Source organism: Phyllostomus hastatus, unplaced genomic scaffold (genome assembly GCF_019186645.2).
Source record: "Phyllostomus hastatus isolate PE091 unplaced genomic scaffold, TTU_PhHast_1.1 phas_scaffold_1066, whole genome shotgun sequence".
Classification (NCBI taxonomy): Eukaryota; Metazoa; Chordata; class Mammalia; order Chiroptera; family Phyllostomidae; genus Phyllostomus; species Phyllostomus hastatus.
Genome location: NW_025334004.1, coordinates 19,937,920 through 19,954,662, shown reverse-complemented (window position 1 = coordinate 19,954,662; position 16,743 = coordinate 19,937,920). Strand labels below are relative to the sequence as shown.

Below are 16,743 nucleotides of genomic sequence, written 5' to 3'. Positions count from 1 at the left end.
GGTCTGCTGGGTGAAGAGGTGATCACCTTGGTCTTGGGCTCAATTTCCCATCCTGTTGCCCTTTGCCCCTAGGGACATCGCTGCTATATGCCTTACACGCCCATCTGCATTGCCAAAGCTGTGAAGAATTCTGCCGAATCAGAGGGCATGCGGCGAGCTCACGTGAGTAAAGCGGCCTGTGCAGAAGAGGGGACATGCGGGGCTCAGAAGGCCCAGCTGCTCTGTGGCCTTGAGCTTGGCACAAGGTCGGAACCTCTCTGAGCCTTCCAGGTTTAATGAGAGAATGACATAAGACACACTTGATGGGCTAGATCTTTACAGACTCTAGCATACAACACAAAACGAGATGATGATAGTATAGAGGATGGTGGTGGTGATGAGGATGAAAGAGAAGAAGGTGGAGCCTGTTAAAAGGCCCAGGCTGTGTTTTAGACCCCATGGAGTGAGACCCACGGAGGGTCTAGAAAGATGTGGGGCCCAGAGATGGCTTTTGATGGTGGCCTGTCTTCCCTGGCCCTGGGAGGACAGAAGGGAGCCTTCCCAGGGAGCTGCGTGCGCTCCGAGGCGGGCCCCTGCCGCGCTGTGCCTGCTCTGCTGACCGGCAGAGGAGCCCTGTCCCCGAGAGGGGGTGCGGCAGGCTCGTCCCAGGAGGTGCCCGTGGCCCCCAGGTGCTGACGGTTTGTGCCGGGAAGGCGGTTTGTGCCGGGAAGGCGCAGCCCTCTCAGTGTCACGTCAGGGCTGGGCTCCGAACGCGCTCGCTCGCATTGCAGCAGTAACTTAAAAACTGTCTCCGTTGTTTGCACAGATAAAAGATGCTGTCGCCCTCTGTGAACTCTTTAACTGGCTGGAGAAAGAGGTTGGTGTGTTAGTCTTCGTTTAATGTACGGCTGTAGATCGTCCAGGGATGAATACGTGTGGTTCTGGCCGAGGCACCTTCTGTGCCCTGGTGACCGTGCTGTCTCAGATCTTCGTCTGATTTTAGTGCTCTCCTTCAGTAGTTGTTTTCTGGAAAATGTTTGTGTGTATATTTTAAAATTCTTTAATTGTGGAAAATAGTAACAAGGATGAAGACATTCCTTAACAGAGTGGATCCTTTTGGGGTTAAGGAATTGTCTTATAATTAGGTGGAATTTCATTATGAGGAAAAATGACTCTCATGATAATATTATAAGGAAACTGATTGTATTCAGAGAAAAACATCTTTCTGTACATTTTGAACATCAGTTTAAGGCATTAAACTTTCTGTGTTAGCGTAGACTCTTAGCCATTAGTTTTCTGCCAGTTCACTCCCTAGGGTTGACAGGAGGGTGATTCTTTGTGCTGTTGTTACATGATACCATGTTTCTTTTAAATACTGAATAAACAACTCTTTAGAAGTAGCTTAAATTTGAAAAATATCACCCATATTGCCACCAGTGTAACTCTTTCTGGCTGTTGTTCTTCTGTGTAGATCATTTTTACTCATCTCTCGGTGCACGAACACGACTTTGTTTTGTTTATTGGATTTACTTGTATCATAGTGTGAGCATTTTCCACGTGCTTTAAGGTGTTTAAGAAATGATCCAAACGGAGACTGCATTCAGTGGCCAGATTTATTTACCGAGTCCTCCTATTTTTAGATGTTTAGCCTGTTTTTACATTTTTTTTGCTATTTTCAGTAACCCTGTAACAATATCGTTGCATTTATCTTTATTATTTATTTAGGATGACTTAGGAGGGGATGGGTGCTTTTGTATTTTTAAACTTAGGTGTATTAAGTTTTGGGAGGCTTCAGGATGTAATACCAAGGTCTAAAATAGTTGAGTAGAAATATAGGTCGAGAAGCCCTCCACCTTAGATGGTTTTGGTGAGAACCTTTGGCAATCCCCTCCTCGTTAGGATGAGACATAAGCTGTGTCCTGTACATGGGACAGTTGAGACATGGGAACTGAGGGGAAAGGAAGCTTTCAAGGTACCCTCTTCAATAAGTAGGAGGTACATGAATCATCATACCAGGTGATTTATAAGCAACTTCCTTGTCAGGTGCCCAAAGGTGGCGTGACAGAGATCTCAGCTGCTGACAAAGCTGAGGAATTTCGCAGGTAAGGGTCTGTCTGGGGTCCCATGAACCTTGTGCTGTTTCCTGGATGAGTTCAGTGAGGCTGGGAGGGCCCTGATTCTCAGCAGACTTGCCAGTCACTCTGCTCTGCGTGTCTTTGTGTTTCAGGCAACAGGCTGACTTTGTGGACCTGAGCTTCCCGACGATTTCCAGTACGGGGCCCAACGGGGCCATCATTCACTACGCGTAAGGCCTGCAGAGGAGCATGTGCCTGGCTGGGCTGCTGCTTCTGCACGGGAGCCGGAGCAGGGGAGGGGCGTTATTTAGCAGGGGCCCCAGTGCCCACCGCCACGTGTCTGCTGACACTGTTCTGATGTGGGAATTGAGACCTGTAAGGTCTTATTTGCTCTCTTCCCCAGCCTCTGCGTTTGGGAGCCTCCTCTTAGGCTCAGATGTGTGGCATGGACATTCTCCACAGGGTAGTCAACTGCTTGTTCCTCCCTCCTTCCTGAGGCTGCAGAAGCTGTAGTCATAGCCCTCAAATCTTTGTGTGTGTGTGTGTCTGGGTGTTTTTCTGATAACATCAGCTTTCTTGATACACTAGTTCTAAGAAACTCCATACTTAAACAACGTATAACTACGTTGTGGAACACCCTGTTACAGGTAGGGAGATAATCAGCCCCTTCTCTTCCCTCCCTGTGGGCTTGAGGCCTGGCACCCCAGCCTGTGGGGATTGTTACCAGGTGACCCACATGAGCCCAGGGACCGGGGCCGAGCACCCCTGCACTGTGAGACAGGAAGGGTGCTGCTGGGTTCAGGGCTGGTGGCTCTGCCTGTGGAGATGATGGGAGACGGAACTGCCTTGGCCATGGAGCTCCAGCTTTGGCTTGGCCCAGTCGGATGGCTGGGCCTTGTGTTGGGCATTTCGAGTTCTTTGCTCCCTGTCTGTGGTGTGCAGTCAGTGAGAGCACTTGGTCTGTCTCTCACAGCAGAGTACTGTTCTGTACTCTGGCACAGGTTCCCACCCCGCTTTTGATCACTGCTTTTCAGATATTTAGCCAGGGGGCAAATTCTGAAGCCACGTGTGTGAGGTAGTCACAAATGTGACAGTGAGATAGTCACAAATGTGACTGCACAGTTCTCACACAGTAATGCTTCTGTTTTGGAACAGAACATTAAAATGTCAAAAGGCATTCAGCTTTTGTCTATGTTTAAGTTATGTGATGAATTTCCTGGCTGGACACTCCCCTAGAATTTCCAGATAATTAACACATTAAAAAAAATGTCAGCAAGGAGGAGACATTTGCTTCTTGTTTGGCATTTCTTCACTGGAGGCTGCTGGAAGGCTGCTGAGAGCAGGGTTCTGGATCTGGTTCCACGTCTGGTTGGAGGGGCTGCTGACGCCTCATCGATGGGGGCGGGGGACCTGGACCCAAAGGAGTACCGCTCGCAGCTGCGGGGCAGGGCCTTGGGCTGCTCTCATCCCTGGTAGCATTTCCTGGTGCAGCGATATTGTGTGGAAAAAGGCACAGGAAATGAGGTCACTTTTTAAAAATACCTCCTGTTCATTCCAGAGTTCTTGGAAAAAGAACTCTGGCATAAGAGCATCATGATCCACTCCTTTCCCCAGCAAAAGTCCCTTGTGGTTTTTCTCCCACATTGAGATACTCACCTGCCGGTCTGGTGGTCTGAGAAGCAAGTGGGGAGGCACCTGCTCAGGTCAGGACTGAGGGAGGCACCCGGAGGCTGAGGCTGGGGCCTGGGCCCCCACACATAGAGACACATGACTCCAGGCTGCTCTCTCCCTGGTTTACAAGACTCTGGCTTGGTCTCGTTGTGTCTGTTGATTATTATTTTTGTAGCTTTTACATTTATCTCATGAATGCCTATTTTGTTTCATACACAGATGGAGACAGGTATAAAGAAGCATGTTATTCTTTTCTTAGCTCTTTAGTTGGGGAGATAGGTTGACTGAGTCTTTAAATAGTGGGGGTTTAATATTGGTTGGAATAATTAATTTATTGGGTAACTTTGTATCTTGATATAATTTCAGACTTTCGCATAAGTTACAAGAATAGTATTAAGTGTACCCTCCCTCCAGATTTAGCATGTGTGGGATAATCAATGTTTAATTACCTCTCCTAGGCCGGTCCCTGAGACGAATAGGACCTTGTCGCTAGATGAGGTGTACCTCATCGACTCCGGTGCTCAGTACAAGTAAGTGAACTGGGGCTGCAGCAGAACTTACCTCTGCTGAGTCAGGGCAGTTGAGAAGGGGGCAAGCCAAGCCCCAGCCGAGAGTGCTCAGCTGGTAATCTCATTCTGCACTCACCATTAATGAAGCTGTTCCTGTGTCTTGTCCTTTTCTTCACCCCTAGTTGAAATAGCCCAGATATGACTGCCTTCCCACAGAAGACTGTTTGATAGAAACATGAAGTCCTTGGCTGGAGGTTGTTAGCAACTAAATAAATAACTGAAAGCACGCTTTCAGAACCATTGGGGAGTCTTCTGCCCCAGCTCATAAACTGCCTGCTGTCTCCCTGGGCTTGCAGCAAGCGGCCCGGGGCCTTGTGAAGCGAGGGCTTTATTTTGAATGAACGAATGAGAAGTGACAGTTGCCTCTGAATTTATGAATTTCCTTCTTCATGTCTTGCTGCTTTCCTAGTCCTCCTCTAGAATAGTCTCTCAGAGGAGAACCCAAGATTTGGTTGGGTCTGGATGTGGAACCCGTGAGAAGGAGCTGGAAAAGGTGCTGTCTACACTAAGCACAGCAAGGCCTTTTAATGGTCCATTCCCCACTACCGCCGGGTCCCTGGCAGACGGGGACCCTAGTTATTAAGTGAGCTCAGCCAAGTCCGTGGAGACCGCAACCTGGCCTTGGGGGTACGTGTTGCTTGGGTAATGGGTAAGCTTTGGCTCACTTCTAAACTTTAGCAGGATTCAGGAAGTCATCCTTTCTATGTCAGGGGTGTGGATTAGGGTGTTCAAAGAAATGCATTTGGATATTTTTAGGGTCCAGCAAACTTGCCGTCCTGACTGGAGGAATTGGAGTTCGGCTCCTGTTGACTTTGTCCTCCTGCCTTTTCCTCATCATCCCCTTGGCAGTGTCTCCCGTGAAGCGGTCCTCACGCTGTGGACCAAGAGTGTCTACGCCAGGGCCCGACTGAGCTCACTCCCACTGCGCTGGGCCAGCCTTTCATGCATACTTTGTGTCATTTTATTTTGTGCGACAATTTTATTGAGATATAATGCACATACCTTACAATTTACTACTTCAAGTGTACAATTCATGGTTTTAGTGTATTCGCAGACTTGTGCAGCCATCACCTCAGTCAGTTTTAGAACATCCTCATCCCCCACAGAAGAAACCCCATTCTTATTGCCAGTCCTTTCCTATTTTCCCCTACCCAGGCAACCATTGCTGTGTTTTCCATCTTTAGGGATTTACCTCCTCTGGACACTTCCTATGAATGGAGTTGTGTGATCACGTTATGTTATATTCTGGCCATTTCCTGTAAATGGAATTATATGGACTTCTGTGTCTGGCTTCCATCAGTTAGCATAATGTCATCAGGGCTCGTCCGTGTCCTAGCATGAATCAGTGCTTCATTCTTTTTAATTGTTGAGTAATATTCCATTGTATGGATAGACATTTTGTTTGTCCTTCTATCAGTTAATGAGCATTTGGGCTGTTTCTATCTTTTGGATATTATGAATAGTGCTGCGAACATTCATGTACAGGTTTTTGTGTGGACATACGTTTTCTGTTCTTTTGGGTATTTACCTACCTAGGTGTGGAATTGCTGGGTCATAGGTTTTAACCTTTTAAGGAACTAGAAACTGTTTTGTGAAGTGGCCACACTATTTTACAAGCTCACCAACGATATATGAGGGTTCTAATTTCTCCATATCCTTGCCTGTCTCATATTTGAGCAAAAGCTTATTTTGACCAAAAACTAACTTGTCCGTTTCTTTTGGAAAGGGATGGAACCACCGATGTGACCCGGACCATGCATTTTGGGACCCCTACAGCCTATGAGAAGGTAAGATGGAACAGCAGACTTGGGAGGCCCTCCCTACTTTCTTAAGAAGAGCATTGTTTTTGTGAAAAGAGATGGTGTAAATCAGTAAAAATTATGTGTGGGGTAGTAAAATGGCCCATTACTGTGGAGCCAGGCTTATCTGCTTTATGACATTCGTTGAATTAATTATTGGAGAACTTTTAAAAGCATTCTGTCTGCTCAGGTCAAAGCAGCTCAGAGTCCAGTGTAAATGGCCTTGGCTGTCAGGAAGTCTTTTTGGGGTGGGAGTGGGATGTTGAAATAACATGCTTTTTATAAAAAGTGTCTAGATTTTTTCAAGTTCAGCATTTCTGTTTATGGGCTCATGCCTCCAGGAACCCTCTGCAGCGCTGCACAATGCCCAGTCTCTGGTCTGCCTAGCGAGGGAAGGAAGGAACAGCTCTGAGGTAGAGAGGGCTGCACCCGGGGTCTGGAGACTGGGCTCCTCTGCTGTCTGTTGGCTCCATGACCTTGCATGAAACCCTTGGACCATCCATAACAATGAGGGGGAAGGGACCCGTCTCCAAGGCTGGTCGTGAAGGTTCCACGGGCTGAGCAGGTTCCTGGGTCGTAGTCGCCGCCCAGTGAGTGTCGGCTGAGTCTCCGAGTGCCTCTCGGGGAGCTCCTTCAGGGAGTTTACCTAGGGAAGGAGAGTTTTGTGTGATGCGGTGGGGCAGCTTTCATCGTTTTGGTCCCTTGCCCTGTCTCTTTGTAGGCACCAGCACCTTGTAAGAGTTTGACCTTGGGTCCAGACACCTTTGGTGTGACTATTTTTGTGCTGTGGGAAGAGCCCCAGACCAGATTGAGGAGTGTGGGGTTTAGTCCTGACTTTGCACCTTACTGGCAAGCCACTAATTTTCTATTTTATTTTATTTTTTAATTTTGAGAGAGAGAGAGAAACATTAAGTTGTTGTTCCACTCATTCATGCAGTCATTGGTTGATTCTTGGCCCTGACCGGGGATCAAACCCACAACCTTGGTGTACTGGGACAACACTCTAACCAACTGACCTACCTGGCCAGGGCTCGCAAGCCACCAACTTTCCAGACGGCACACGTCTTGTCTGGGCCCGAGGGATGACCCCTGAGTACAGCGTGTTGGGAAGGAGCACGGGTATTGAAGCAGGATTGCCTGGCTCCGAGGCCAGAGGCTGCGCCTTGGGAACTGCGTGACCTGGCATGCTACTTCGTCACCCCTCTGTCAGGTGACAGCAGTGCCTAGTCATGGAGCGTGGGATGGAATGTGTATGGTGGTCAGCAGCCTGCCCGTCACCGAGGAGTAGCTGAGGGATGGGAGCTGGTGTCAGCAGCACTGATCATTGCTTTTCCCAGTCTTCCTGCGGCCTAGATGAAGTAGAGTGTGTCGGAATGCTCATTATAAGGGAAAGGCCTGTGGGGTCATCTCTCTGACTGTTTTCTTTTACTAAATTTAATTTTGAGATTTTCTGGATAATTGGTCCCAAGGCCATCCTTTTTTCCACCAGATTTTTACCTTTTTGCTTTGATTTTTCCGTGTGGTACTGCTAAAACAGCTTCAGAGGCAAGGCTTTCTGAACTGCCAGGAAACTGCAGGATCAGAGTGCTGGTGCCCGTTCTGTGACATGCCCCCTGGGTTTTCTTCGGCAGGAATGCTTCACGTATGTCCTCAAGGGCCACATAGCTGTGAGTGCAGCCGTTTTCCCTGCTGGAACCAAAGGTAGGTGGTTCCTTCTGTCACGTGGCAGGCTCACCCTCGTTCAGGCATCAGAAATGCCTGAGTTGGAGTGGGAGAACATGTCCTTCCCCCCTTGCCCTGGCCCCCAGCCCACTCCAGGCCCACCCAGGGCAAGAGTGGCGTGCCACACAGAGTGAGTCTCCTGGACCTGCTGACTGAGCTCAGAGGGCCCCCCAGGGAGCTGGGTGTATGGTTTGGCCGTGTGTCAGCTGTGTGCGCCACTGCTGCCTGCTGACGGTGTTGGATGACACAGGCTGGCGCCTCCCAGGAGAGGGCAGCAGGGCACGGAGGCCTCAGGACCCCAGTGGATGTTGGTGTAGCCTCCCGTCTGTCCTTCAGCCCTGGGCCAGCGCCTCCTTTCAGGACCCTTGTTGGGATTTATTTTACTGGGCACCTGACTTTAGGTAGATACCTCCTTGTGGACTGGCGGTGGGGCATTGAATGGGGGATCAGTAAGGCCTGGGGCTTGAATCAATCTGCTTAGGTTGGGCCTGCACTCATCTCGCTGGGTATCGCTTTCCTCACTTGCTGTGCCTGCCTGCTTGCTTGCAGTCTGCTTAGAACCTCATCTTTGTAATTCTGAAACCTCAGGGTCCTGGGGCTGGGAACGATGTCCATGTTATCTAATGCAGCCCTTACCAGCTGCAGGGGACCGTCCCCTCACCAGCATCCTGGACAGGGCCCTCCAGCGCCAGACTGTGCTGCCTGCCTGCAGAGCTGCCCTCCTGAGCAGCTCTGCGTGTTGGAAAGTTTTGCCTCGTGCTGGGCTGAAATCTGAACCCTCTAGTAACTTTTACCCCTGGTTTCTGTTCCACCTTCTGGAGCTAGACATAATAAGTCTAATCGCTAAAGTGCTTTGCAAGTTGAAAAGGACTGTGCAAACATCAGCAAATGGTTCTTAATTTGTCTTTCAGGCCACCTTCTCGACTCCTTTGCCCGCTCAGCGTTGTGGGATTCAGGCCTGGATTACCTGCACGGAACAGGACACGGGGTTGGGTCTTTCCTGAACGTTCACGAGGGTCCTTGCGGCATCAGTTACAAAACGTTCTCCGATGAGCCCCTGGAGGCGGGCATGATCGTCACTGATGGTAGGCGGCCCTCCCGTGGTGTGTGTGCGTGGATCCCCAGTCTCTTCAAGAGCTCTGTGTTGTTTCTTATACTTCAGTCATTTTAAGTAAATTGGAAATAATTCCACTTGTCATCTTGAATTAAACAACTCTTTATGACCATAAAAGTGATATGTGTTCATCGTAGAAAAAGAAAGGCATTGGGGCAGTATAAAGAAAAATGATTATTTGTAATCTGACCACCCAAGGGAAACATGACTTAATATGTTGATATGGTAGCTTTTGGTCTTTTGTATATGGATGTATCTTTTTAAATTGAGATTATGTTGGACATATTGTCTGTACTCTGCTTTCTTAGTATATTGTTTTTCCCCATGTCATCACCAAGTTCTTATGAATGTGTTTTAACGCCTGCGTCATCGTGCCTGTCGGATCTGCAGCATGAGTTGCTGGGCGGGTCCCCTGTTACTGTCCTCACGACCCTGCCGTCAGTTTTCAGGAACCTCACGTTCCTTCTTCCCGTACCTCAGGTGGCCACCTGGGAGAAGGGGGCATCTGGGCCCTGCGTGCATACTGAGTGGGCCCTTCGCCTGTTTCTGCCCCCTCTTTGGGGCGGGCTGTCATCCCAGGAGGGAGAGCTTCTCTGTGTGTGCTCTTCATCGCGGTCCGCCTCTCATCCGGGGCTTTGGTTTGTTCCAGAGCCGGGGTACTACGAAGATGGGGCCTTTGGAATCCGCATTGAGAATGTTGTCCTGGTGGTTCCTGTGAAGACCAAGGTGAGTCGCTGATGTATTTGTTTCTAAATATTTCCGTATTCCTTAATGGGGAAAGCTGAAGACTTGCACATCTGGAGCCAAGACTGTGCCATTCTGGGGCCGAAATGGAGTCTCCTTTCCCTGATATCAGGGACTTTCCTGGGGCTCACTGTCCCCTGCGAAGCCAGAAGGAAAATCCTTAGTGAGCTGGGACCCAGAAGTGGAGTGTGCACTTGACGTGATTTGGGGCTCCGAGTTTATTAGAGGCTACATCTTGTCACGAAGTCTCCTCTGCTTGGGGGTGCCTGTTCAAAGGCCCCTCCCGGACCCTGAATCAGTTTCCAGGCCTGGGAACTGTATTTTTAACAAGCGCCCCAGGTGGTTTTTCTCAGGTAAAGCTGAGGAACCCCTGTGTCAGGCCCTGGGGTGGGCAGTGGGACCAGTGTGTCGCCCTTTGGAAAACAGGCATTTCACCTTCTCCCCGGGGCACCAGCACCTCCACGAGGTCACAGGGCTTTCGGTGTGGAGCTCTGCCTGAAAGACGTGTTTGCTCCTCCTCTGTTGGTGACTGTGGAAATCGAACAGGTGAGGGAGGCGGCTTTCTACACCTCCAACGAGGTTGACGACAAGGGTCTGCTCTCCGCTGCCGCGGTAAAGTCACTGTTCTTGAAAGTGGCCTCTCACCTCCCTCCCCAAGACCCTGCCAGGAACAGACCCACTGTGCTGTTGCGTGCCCAGGCTGTTGCAGATTGTGCAGTGTGATACCACACTTTTTATCTGTCACCTGGTGAGCCTGGCTGGGTCATATCTGGCCACATGTGTGACTGTCTAAAAATGATTTTGGGTATTATACCCCAGCAGAGTCTTGAGAACCCAAGCCAGAGGAACCCGTGAGCTCAGACAACCCCATACCCTGCCCCTACTTTCTCGCCATCACGGTGGACAGTAGCCTTGTGGCCCTGCTGCTGGGAGCCCCTCAGCTCCCTTTGTGTGGCTTTTCCTGGTGGCACAGGCTCTGTCTGCACCTCAGAGCAGCTCCTGGAGAGTCAGCCGTGTGCATCTTGCCCCCTGTGCCCGTCACAGCACTGACCGGCTGGTCAACTCTTGAGAGCCAGTTACACCTGGTTCTGAGCGCTGGCGATGTCCAGTGGGACTGACTTCGTGATGGTTCGTGGTGGTAAAGAGGAATCAAAACTTTGTTTTCTTTCTTTTCCCACAGTACAACTTCAGTAACCGGGGAAGCCTGACCTTTGAACCTCTAACTTTGGTTCCCATACAGACCAAAATGATAGATGTGGATTCTCTTACAGACAAAGAGGTAACGAGGGGGTCTCGGGTGAGGACGGCAGTGGGGGTGGGGTGGAGAGCTGCCCTGTGTTCTCCACTGCGTTCTCACTGTTTATGTCAGAGGTCTAGGCCCACCGAGTCCGATAATCTAGGTCTCCTGAGCACTGCAGGTGCTTTTCCTGCATTCGTTGGGCCTCCAGGTAGACATGGTCCCGCTCCCCCCGACCACGGTGGGGCTGCAGGGTTTTGTGGGTGGAGGCGTGTGCCATTGCTTTCCAGGAGGGCAGGAGCCTTAGCCGCTGGGAGGCGTGCTCGGCAAACGTGGACCACGCGTGTCTTCCCTGCAAAAACCAGGCAGGGTGGGGTCTGTTGGCTGTGCACATAGCAGGTTGTTTTCTTGTGTTGTGTGAAACAGTAAGGAGACGAGAAGCAAGTCTATTGTCATATGCCTAGTTTTCATGCACAGAGCGGTGATGCCTACTATTCTGGTCCCTCTGGGCTGTGACATCCTTCACAAAGCGGGAGCACAATGGTGCTCACCTTGTTGGGTTACAAGCTCACAGGGTCACAGGTCTTGAACCCTTCCCATCCCAGGGTCGCTCCCCAAGCTCACGAGGCCAGGGAGATGGCAGGCCCGGGACCCTGGAGAAGGCTTGAGGGGCCGGGCAGGTGATCAAGGTCAGAGCAGAGACAAAGGCCAGAAAAGGGACAGGAGTGGTCAGCACTGGACAGACAAAACAATTCCAAGGCCAGGGAGTCAGAAGCCAGGACACACATTCTGGAGCAAGACAGGTGATCAGAAGTGCCATCAAAAAGCAAGTGACTGGTGGGGGCCAAAGGCAGGACAAGCATGGTGATTGCTCGAGAAATAAGAAGTTTTTGTTACTGGAGGCAACCACTGGCCTCGTCCCAGGGGCCCTTGGGTGCCTCCTGAGGCAGGAACGTGTCCTCGGGGGGCCTGCTTAGGCCTGGTGCGGGGCACCAAGGCAGCGTCCCTCTGAGGCCTGGGGACCCCCTCTTACAGGGCTGTGGCGTGGATTCCCCAGCCAGAGGCCTCTTCTGCCATACGTGGCTCACAGATGGGTGACAGAGGAAGGTCACCCACTTTCCGCTTAGCTTCCCTCTGTGCTTGGGCACCTCTGCGTGACCATCAGTGTCCTTGGTTCAGCCAAACTTTCCCACTCTCTGGACCGACACGGGCCCTGCTGATGTTGGCTCATTCAGCTTGTAGACGTTGCAGAACAGGAACCTCCTCCTGTCAGCAGCACGGGGTCAGGGGTGTCTCTTCCGCCGGGAGAGTCCCTGCAGTGGTCCAGTGGCTTTTCTCAGCCCCGTGGGGGGTGCCTTAGGTGAAAGGGGCGAGAACACAGCGGGCACAGGAGCCACCCTGAGTAGACGCCTCTGCCCCGTCGGGAACAGTCTCTTGTAATGGCCCTTGGGCACAGCCTCCAGGGTCTCAGCTGGGGACTCTCCAGGAGTAGTAAGTCTTGGTGTTCCGTTGGAAGCCCAAGGTGATGGCTTCCTACCGAGTAATGCTCTCGGTCATGCAGTCCTCGTGGTCTACATACAGTGTGCTGATCCGGAGGCACTTCTCCCATATGACATCCCTCTTCTTCCGGGGAAGCAGTGCGTGAGGAAGGTTAAGTGAGGCCACTCTGCCTTGAAGGGGAGAGTCGGTAACCCGTGGCTCACAGTCTGCCCTGTGACGTTGGACACAGAGGGACCAGACGGCTCTGTCCCATCCAGTGCTCATCACTGTACCTTGAACACCCAGTTACTGAACTATTCTTCCTTTAGTTTTTACAGAATGGATACCTCAACCCTGGGATCATAAAGGTTTTCCAAAGATAACCGTAGACAACAGTATTGAGCACATCAAGCAGAGTACAGTAATACCCCAGAGTAAGAGTCTGTTCACTGGGCTATTACAATACCTGGTCGTGGCCCTTCACTGTCTCTCCCAAACTGTCTCCGTTGTCACTTGGGGGAGTTTGGGGGTTGGGTCAGCACTCCCATGTATTGTCGCCAGATGGCAGCAGAGGATTTTGGTTGGATGTGAACACTGGCAGCTGCGGAAGGTCAGCCTTTGGCAGGCTGCTCTCGCTCACCCTCACCCTCTTCCCCCTCTCCATCCAAAGGGACTTTTGCTGTGGTCCGTGGTTGGCTCATGCCGTGGCCTTCACTGTTGAGCTGCTTTGGGCGGCAGGTGCCTTGCAGCCCAGCTTGGCCTTGCTGCAGACCCAGCACTTAGCTTCCTTTAGACACAGTCCCCTCCCCCAGTGCCAGCAGGGGCCAGTAGGCTCTTTATCAGTGGAGATCTGAGGCCTGGGTGGCCAACACCAGTTGGCATCATCACCCCATTGGTCTGCCCTCATGTCTTGACCCCTTAGCTGGGCTTTGGTCCCTGGTCCAGACAGTAGTCCCCAGAGCCCATGATTTTGTAACACTACCACCTTCCTAAATGGCATTGGCTCATTACAACGACCACACCCGTGGTAGTGGCAGTTTGCCAGCCTCGCAGCAGCTGGGTGCCCAGTCAGGCCCGCCTCGTGGGCTCTTGTCCTCTCGGTAGAAACTAGCTTCACTCCAGCATTCATCCCCTCCCCTCAATCCCCTCCAGGGGACGATCTCCCCCTTTTACAGCTGTAGAACTTGAACCAGCAGACCCAGTGGATCTGCCCGCACTCAGGGACCAAGTCCTATGGGATCTCCTTCCTTTCTGCCTCTTTTATCTCCTGATGTGGCCACATTCAGTTGAGGGTCTGGCAGTCAAGCTCACTCCCCAGCCCACCCTGCAGTACCGCAGTCCTTGGCCACACATGCAAGACCCACATCCTAGTTTATTCAGCCGGGTCAGTGGAAACAGGATAGGAACTCAGCCTGTTGGCAGGCCAGCTTCAGGCGTGTCTCTAAGCAGGAGCCTTCATAGCAGTCCAGGGGCAATTTTTCAGGCCCTCTCCCCCCACCACCCCAAATGGCTCTGGTGGAGGGGAATGAGGCCACTGCATGGGGGTGCAGGAGCTACAAGACCCCCTGCCCCCTCCCTCTTCTAATGGCCTGTCAGCGGAACACCTCGTCACAAGTCACTCTGTTCTCAGGGAAGCCCGAGGCCATGGCTGCCGTTGGGTGTTTATGGTTCCCTCACAGTCGTTGCCAGTCCCCACACAGTAGACTGTTTCTGGAGCATTTCCACTGTAAGCGACGTGGCCTTGTCCCACCTGTGTCCAGGGAACTAGAACACAAGGAAGCCCCTTGTCCATGAGCAGGTGAAAGAGTTCGACTCTTGTCTGGTGCTCTTGGCAGGTGGGGCCCTCCCTGTCTGCCTCTGTAGCCTTGGGTGAAGGTGCGATGGTGAGCACGCTGCGTCTGTTTGTCTTTCTCCCTCTTGTAGTGCGACTGGCTCAACAACTACCACCAGGTCTGCAGGGATGTGATCGGGAAGGAACTGCAGAAGCAGGGCCGCCAGGAGGCTCTCGAGTGGCTCATCAGAGAGACGCAGCCCATCTCCAGGCAGCACTAACACGCCCGGGGTCTGTTCTGTAAAGTGCTCCGGGGCAAGGAGAAACCTGGCAGACCCCCGACATGTCCCCCCCACCCTCCTTTCCTACCTCCCCTTTTTACTTTGAGACTCTAAGAAGAACTGAACATCTTCTTATCCTCTTTGATATTTTCTTGCAAACACTTGATCTTCTATGATTTTTTTAAAAATTGTTGAGAACGAGCCAAGAAGAAACACGCTGCACCAGAGGCAGGGTCCCCACAAAGCCGAACACTCCCTCGCGGAGCCGCCTGCGCAGCCGCAGTGAGCGAGTGCCCTGGCTGGCGGCGGTGAAGCTGTGAGTCCTCGGTGGCGGTCAGGTTCCAGGTGCTAGTACATTATCATGGTCGGCTTGCTGCTCATGAGACGGTGTTTCTGACCAGTGAATAAAATGTCCAAAGGTGCCTTGTCTCAGCTGTCTCTTTCCTCCCGGCACTCTCTGCCCTGCACGTCGGCTGAGCCCGTGTCCAGGGCTGGTGGCCTCCAGGGCTGGTGGCCTCCAGGGCAGACGTCTTCTAGGTGGAAGGGCCCCTTTGAGGAGAGCCCGCCGGCCTCCCTGTAGATTGTCTGGCTTAGTGGTAAGCCTCTTTTTCTTCAGAAAACCGAATATTTTGGTGAGTATGTTTATGATCAGTTTTCCCCCCGATTTTAAAATGTCATCGATACGCAAAAAACAATGAAAAAGTCACAATGTCGAAAGCTAGTCTTCCACAACCCACACTGCGGTAGATGTTGGCAGATGTCTCCCCCGTAGCACCGCAGCTGTCGTGGTCTTACCACCTGTAGACAGTGGGCTTTCTCTCCACTCGCACACGGGGTGGTGGGAGGGGGGCCGCAGAGCTGATGTCCTGGCAGACTTCAGGCCGTCGTGGCTGGGGATGGGAAGGTGACTTCTCCCCCCTCGGCTGGGGTGTCCGAGGCGTGGTCGACACTGTCTCCTGAGGTTTCCCCACGGGACGGAGCCCTGTTGTCCACCACGGTAACTCATTTGATAACACGTCCTTCAATTTCTTCCTCTCTTTTCGTGTCTTGCCTCCCTCTCTCCCACCATTGTTTCTAGGGCCGTCCCCCAGTGAATTATTTACATGCACATCCTTGTTCTAGGGCGTGCTTCTCTAGGGCCCAGCTGAGAATGTACCCATCTAACCTCTGTTACTATATAGATATTTAATGCAGATGCTATATATATATATATATTTAAAGATTTTATTTATTTATTTTTAGAGGGAAGGGAAGGAGAAAGAGAGAGAGAGAAAGAAACATCAATGTGCGGTTGCTGGGGGCCCTGGTCTGCAACCCAGGCATGTGCCTTGACTGGGAATCGAACCTACGACACTTTGGTTCGCAGCCCGCGCTCAATCCACTGAGCTACGCCAGCCAGGGCTGATGCTATATATTAAGTACATAAATATATGATATATGAGTATGCTTATATATTTAATAATACATGCTATATATTTTTGCTGATTCTTTGTATTCAGTATTCAGTTACATATAGAATGAGTATGTGTGCACATATAAAGGAATTTAGGCATACACACCTATATCCCTTGTACAAAAATTGGGTCATTCTGTATATATCCAATTTGCTTTATTAACTTGGCAATCTAGCCAGGTTACTCTTCCATATTGGTACATATAGATCTAACCATTTTTAATGACCGTAGACTGTTGTACTCTATGGCTATGGTTTTTTTTTTTAAATAGTCTCAAATCTGAACCCATCTCTTTGATTTGGGTGGCTTTGGAAGATGAATAAATAGAAGCATGGTTTTGCCATTCCCCAAAGCATGGTTGGCGATGTCTGTTCCTTTCTCCAGCCAGCTGGGTAGGAAATGAAAGGGACTAATCTACATTTGCCATTCAGAACCAGGGTGGCAGCAAGGAAAATTTTACAGATGGGGTGAGCCTGAAGTGACACAGTGCCGAAAAACAGTCTTGCCGAATTGCACCGCCTGTCCGCTGTGCATTTCTCTCAGGGGCCGTTGGTTCCAACGTGCTCTGTGGGCAGAAGCGAGATAACATGGCTGGTTCTCAGGTTGTGTTTGTCACGTGGCCTCACAAAAGCAGGACATATTTTGACTCACCAAAGATCAGTTCTTGAATGCCTTTGGTTCCCATTTGCTTGTAATTCCAGTATGGTCCATTGGATTGGCCTTAGAAGTTTCTCCTCAAATGGTAGGATGTATTCATCATGTTTCTCATCTGTCATTTCTTTAAAAGTTGAGAGACCTCCCCTTGAGGACTCTAACCATCATCTCTGATACCCAGAATATTTCTCCCT

The 16,743-nt window shown here is 50.9% G+C and overlaps 1 protein-coding gene across 1 annotated transcript in view; it reads left to right on the top strand.

Annotated features, from left to right (window-relative positions):
- The window catches only part of XPNPEP1 (X-prolyl aminopeptidase 1), a 52,087-nt gene extending 37,224 nt beyond the window's left edge, over positions 1–14,863 (top strand). Inside the window, exons 11-21 of the mRNA XM_045854421.1 lie at positions 73–162; positions 806–856; positions 2,023–2,081; positions 2,207–2,284; positions 4,184–4,255; positions 6,021–6,081; positions 7,725–7,794; positions 8,727–8,900; positions 9,579–9,655; positions 10,854–10,952; positions 14,313–14,863. Coding sequence (XP_045710377.1) covers positions 73–162; positions 806–856; positions 2,023–2,081; positions 2,207–2,284; positions 4,184–4,255; positions 6,021–6,081; positions 7,725–7,794; positions 8,727–8,900; positions 9,579–9,655; positions 10,854–10,952; positions 14,313–14,441 — 960 coding nt within the window. The 3' untranslated portion in view covers positions 14,442–14,863. The remainder of the gene's footprint in view (positions 1–72; positions 163–805; positions 857–2,022; positions 2,082–2,206; positions 2,285–4,183; positions 4,256–6,020; positions 6,082–7,724; positions 7,795–8,726; positions 8,901–9,578; positions 9,656–10,853; positions 10,953–14,312) is intronic.
- The last annotated feature ends 1,880 nt before the right edge of the window (positions 14,864–16,743 follow it).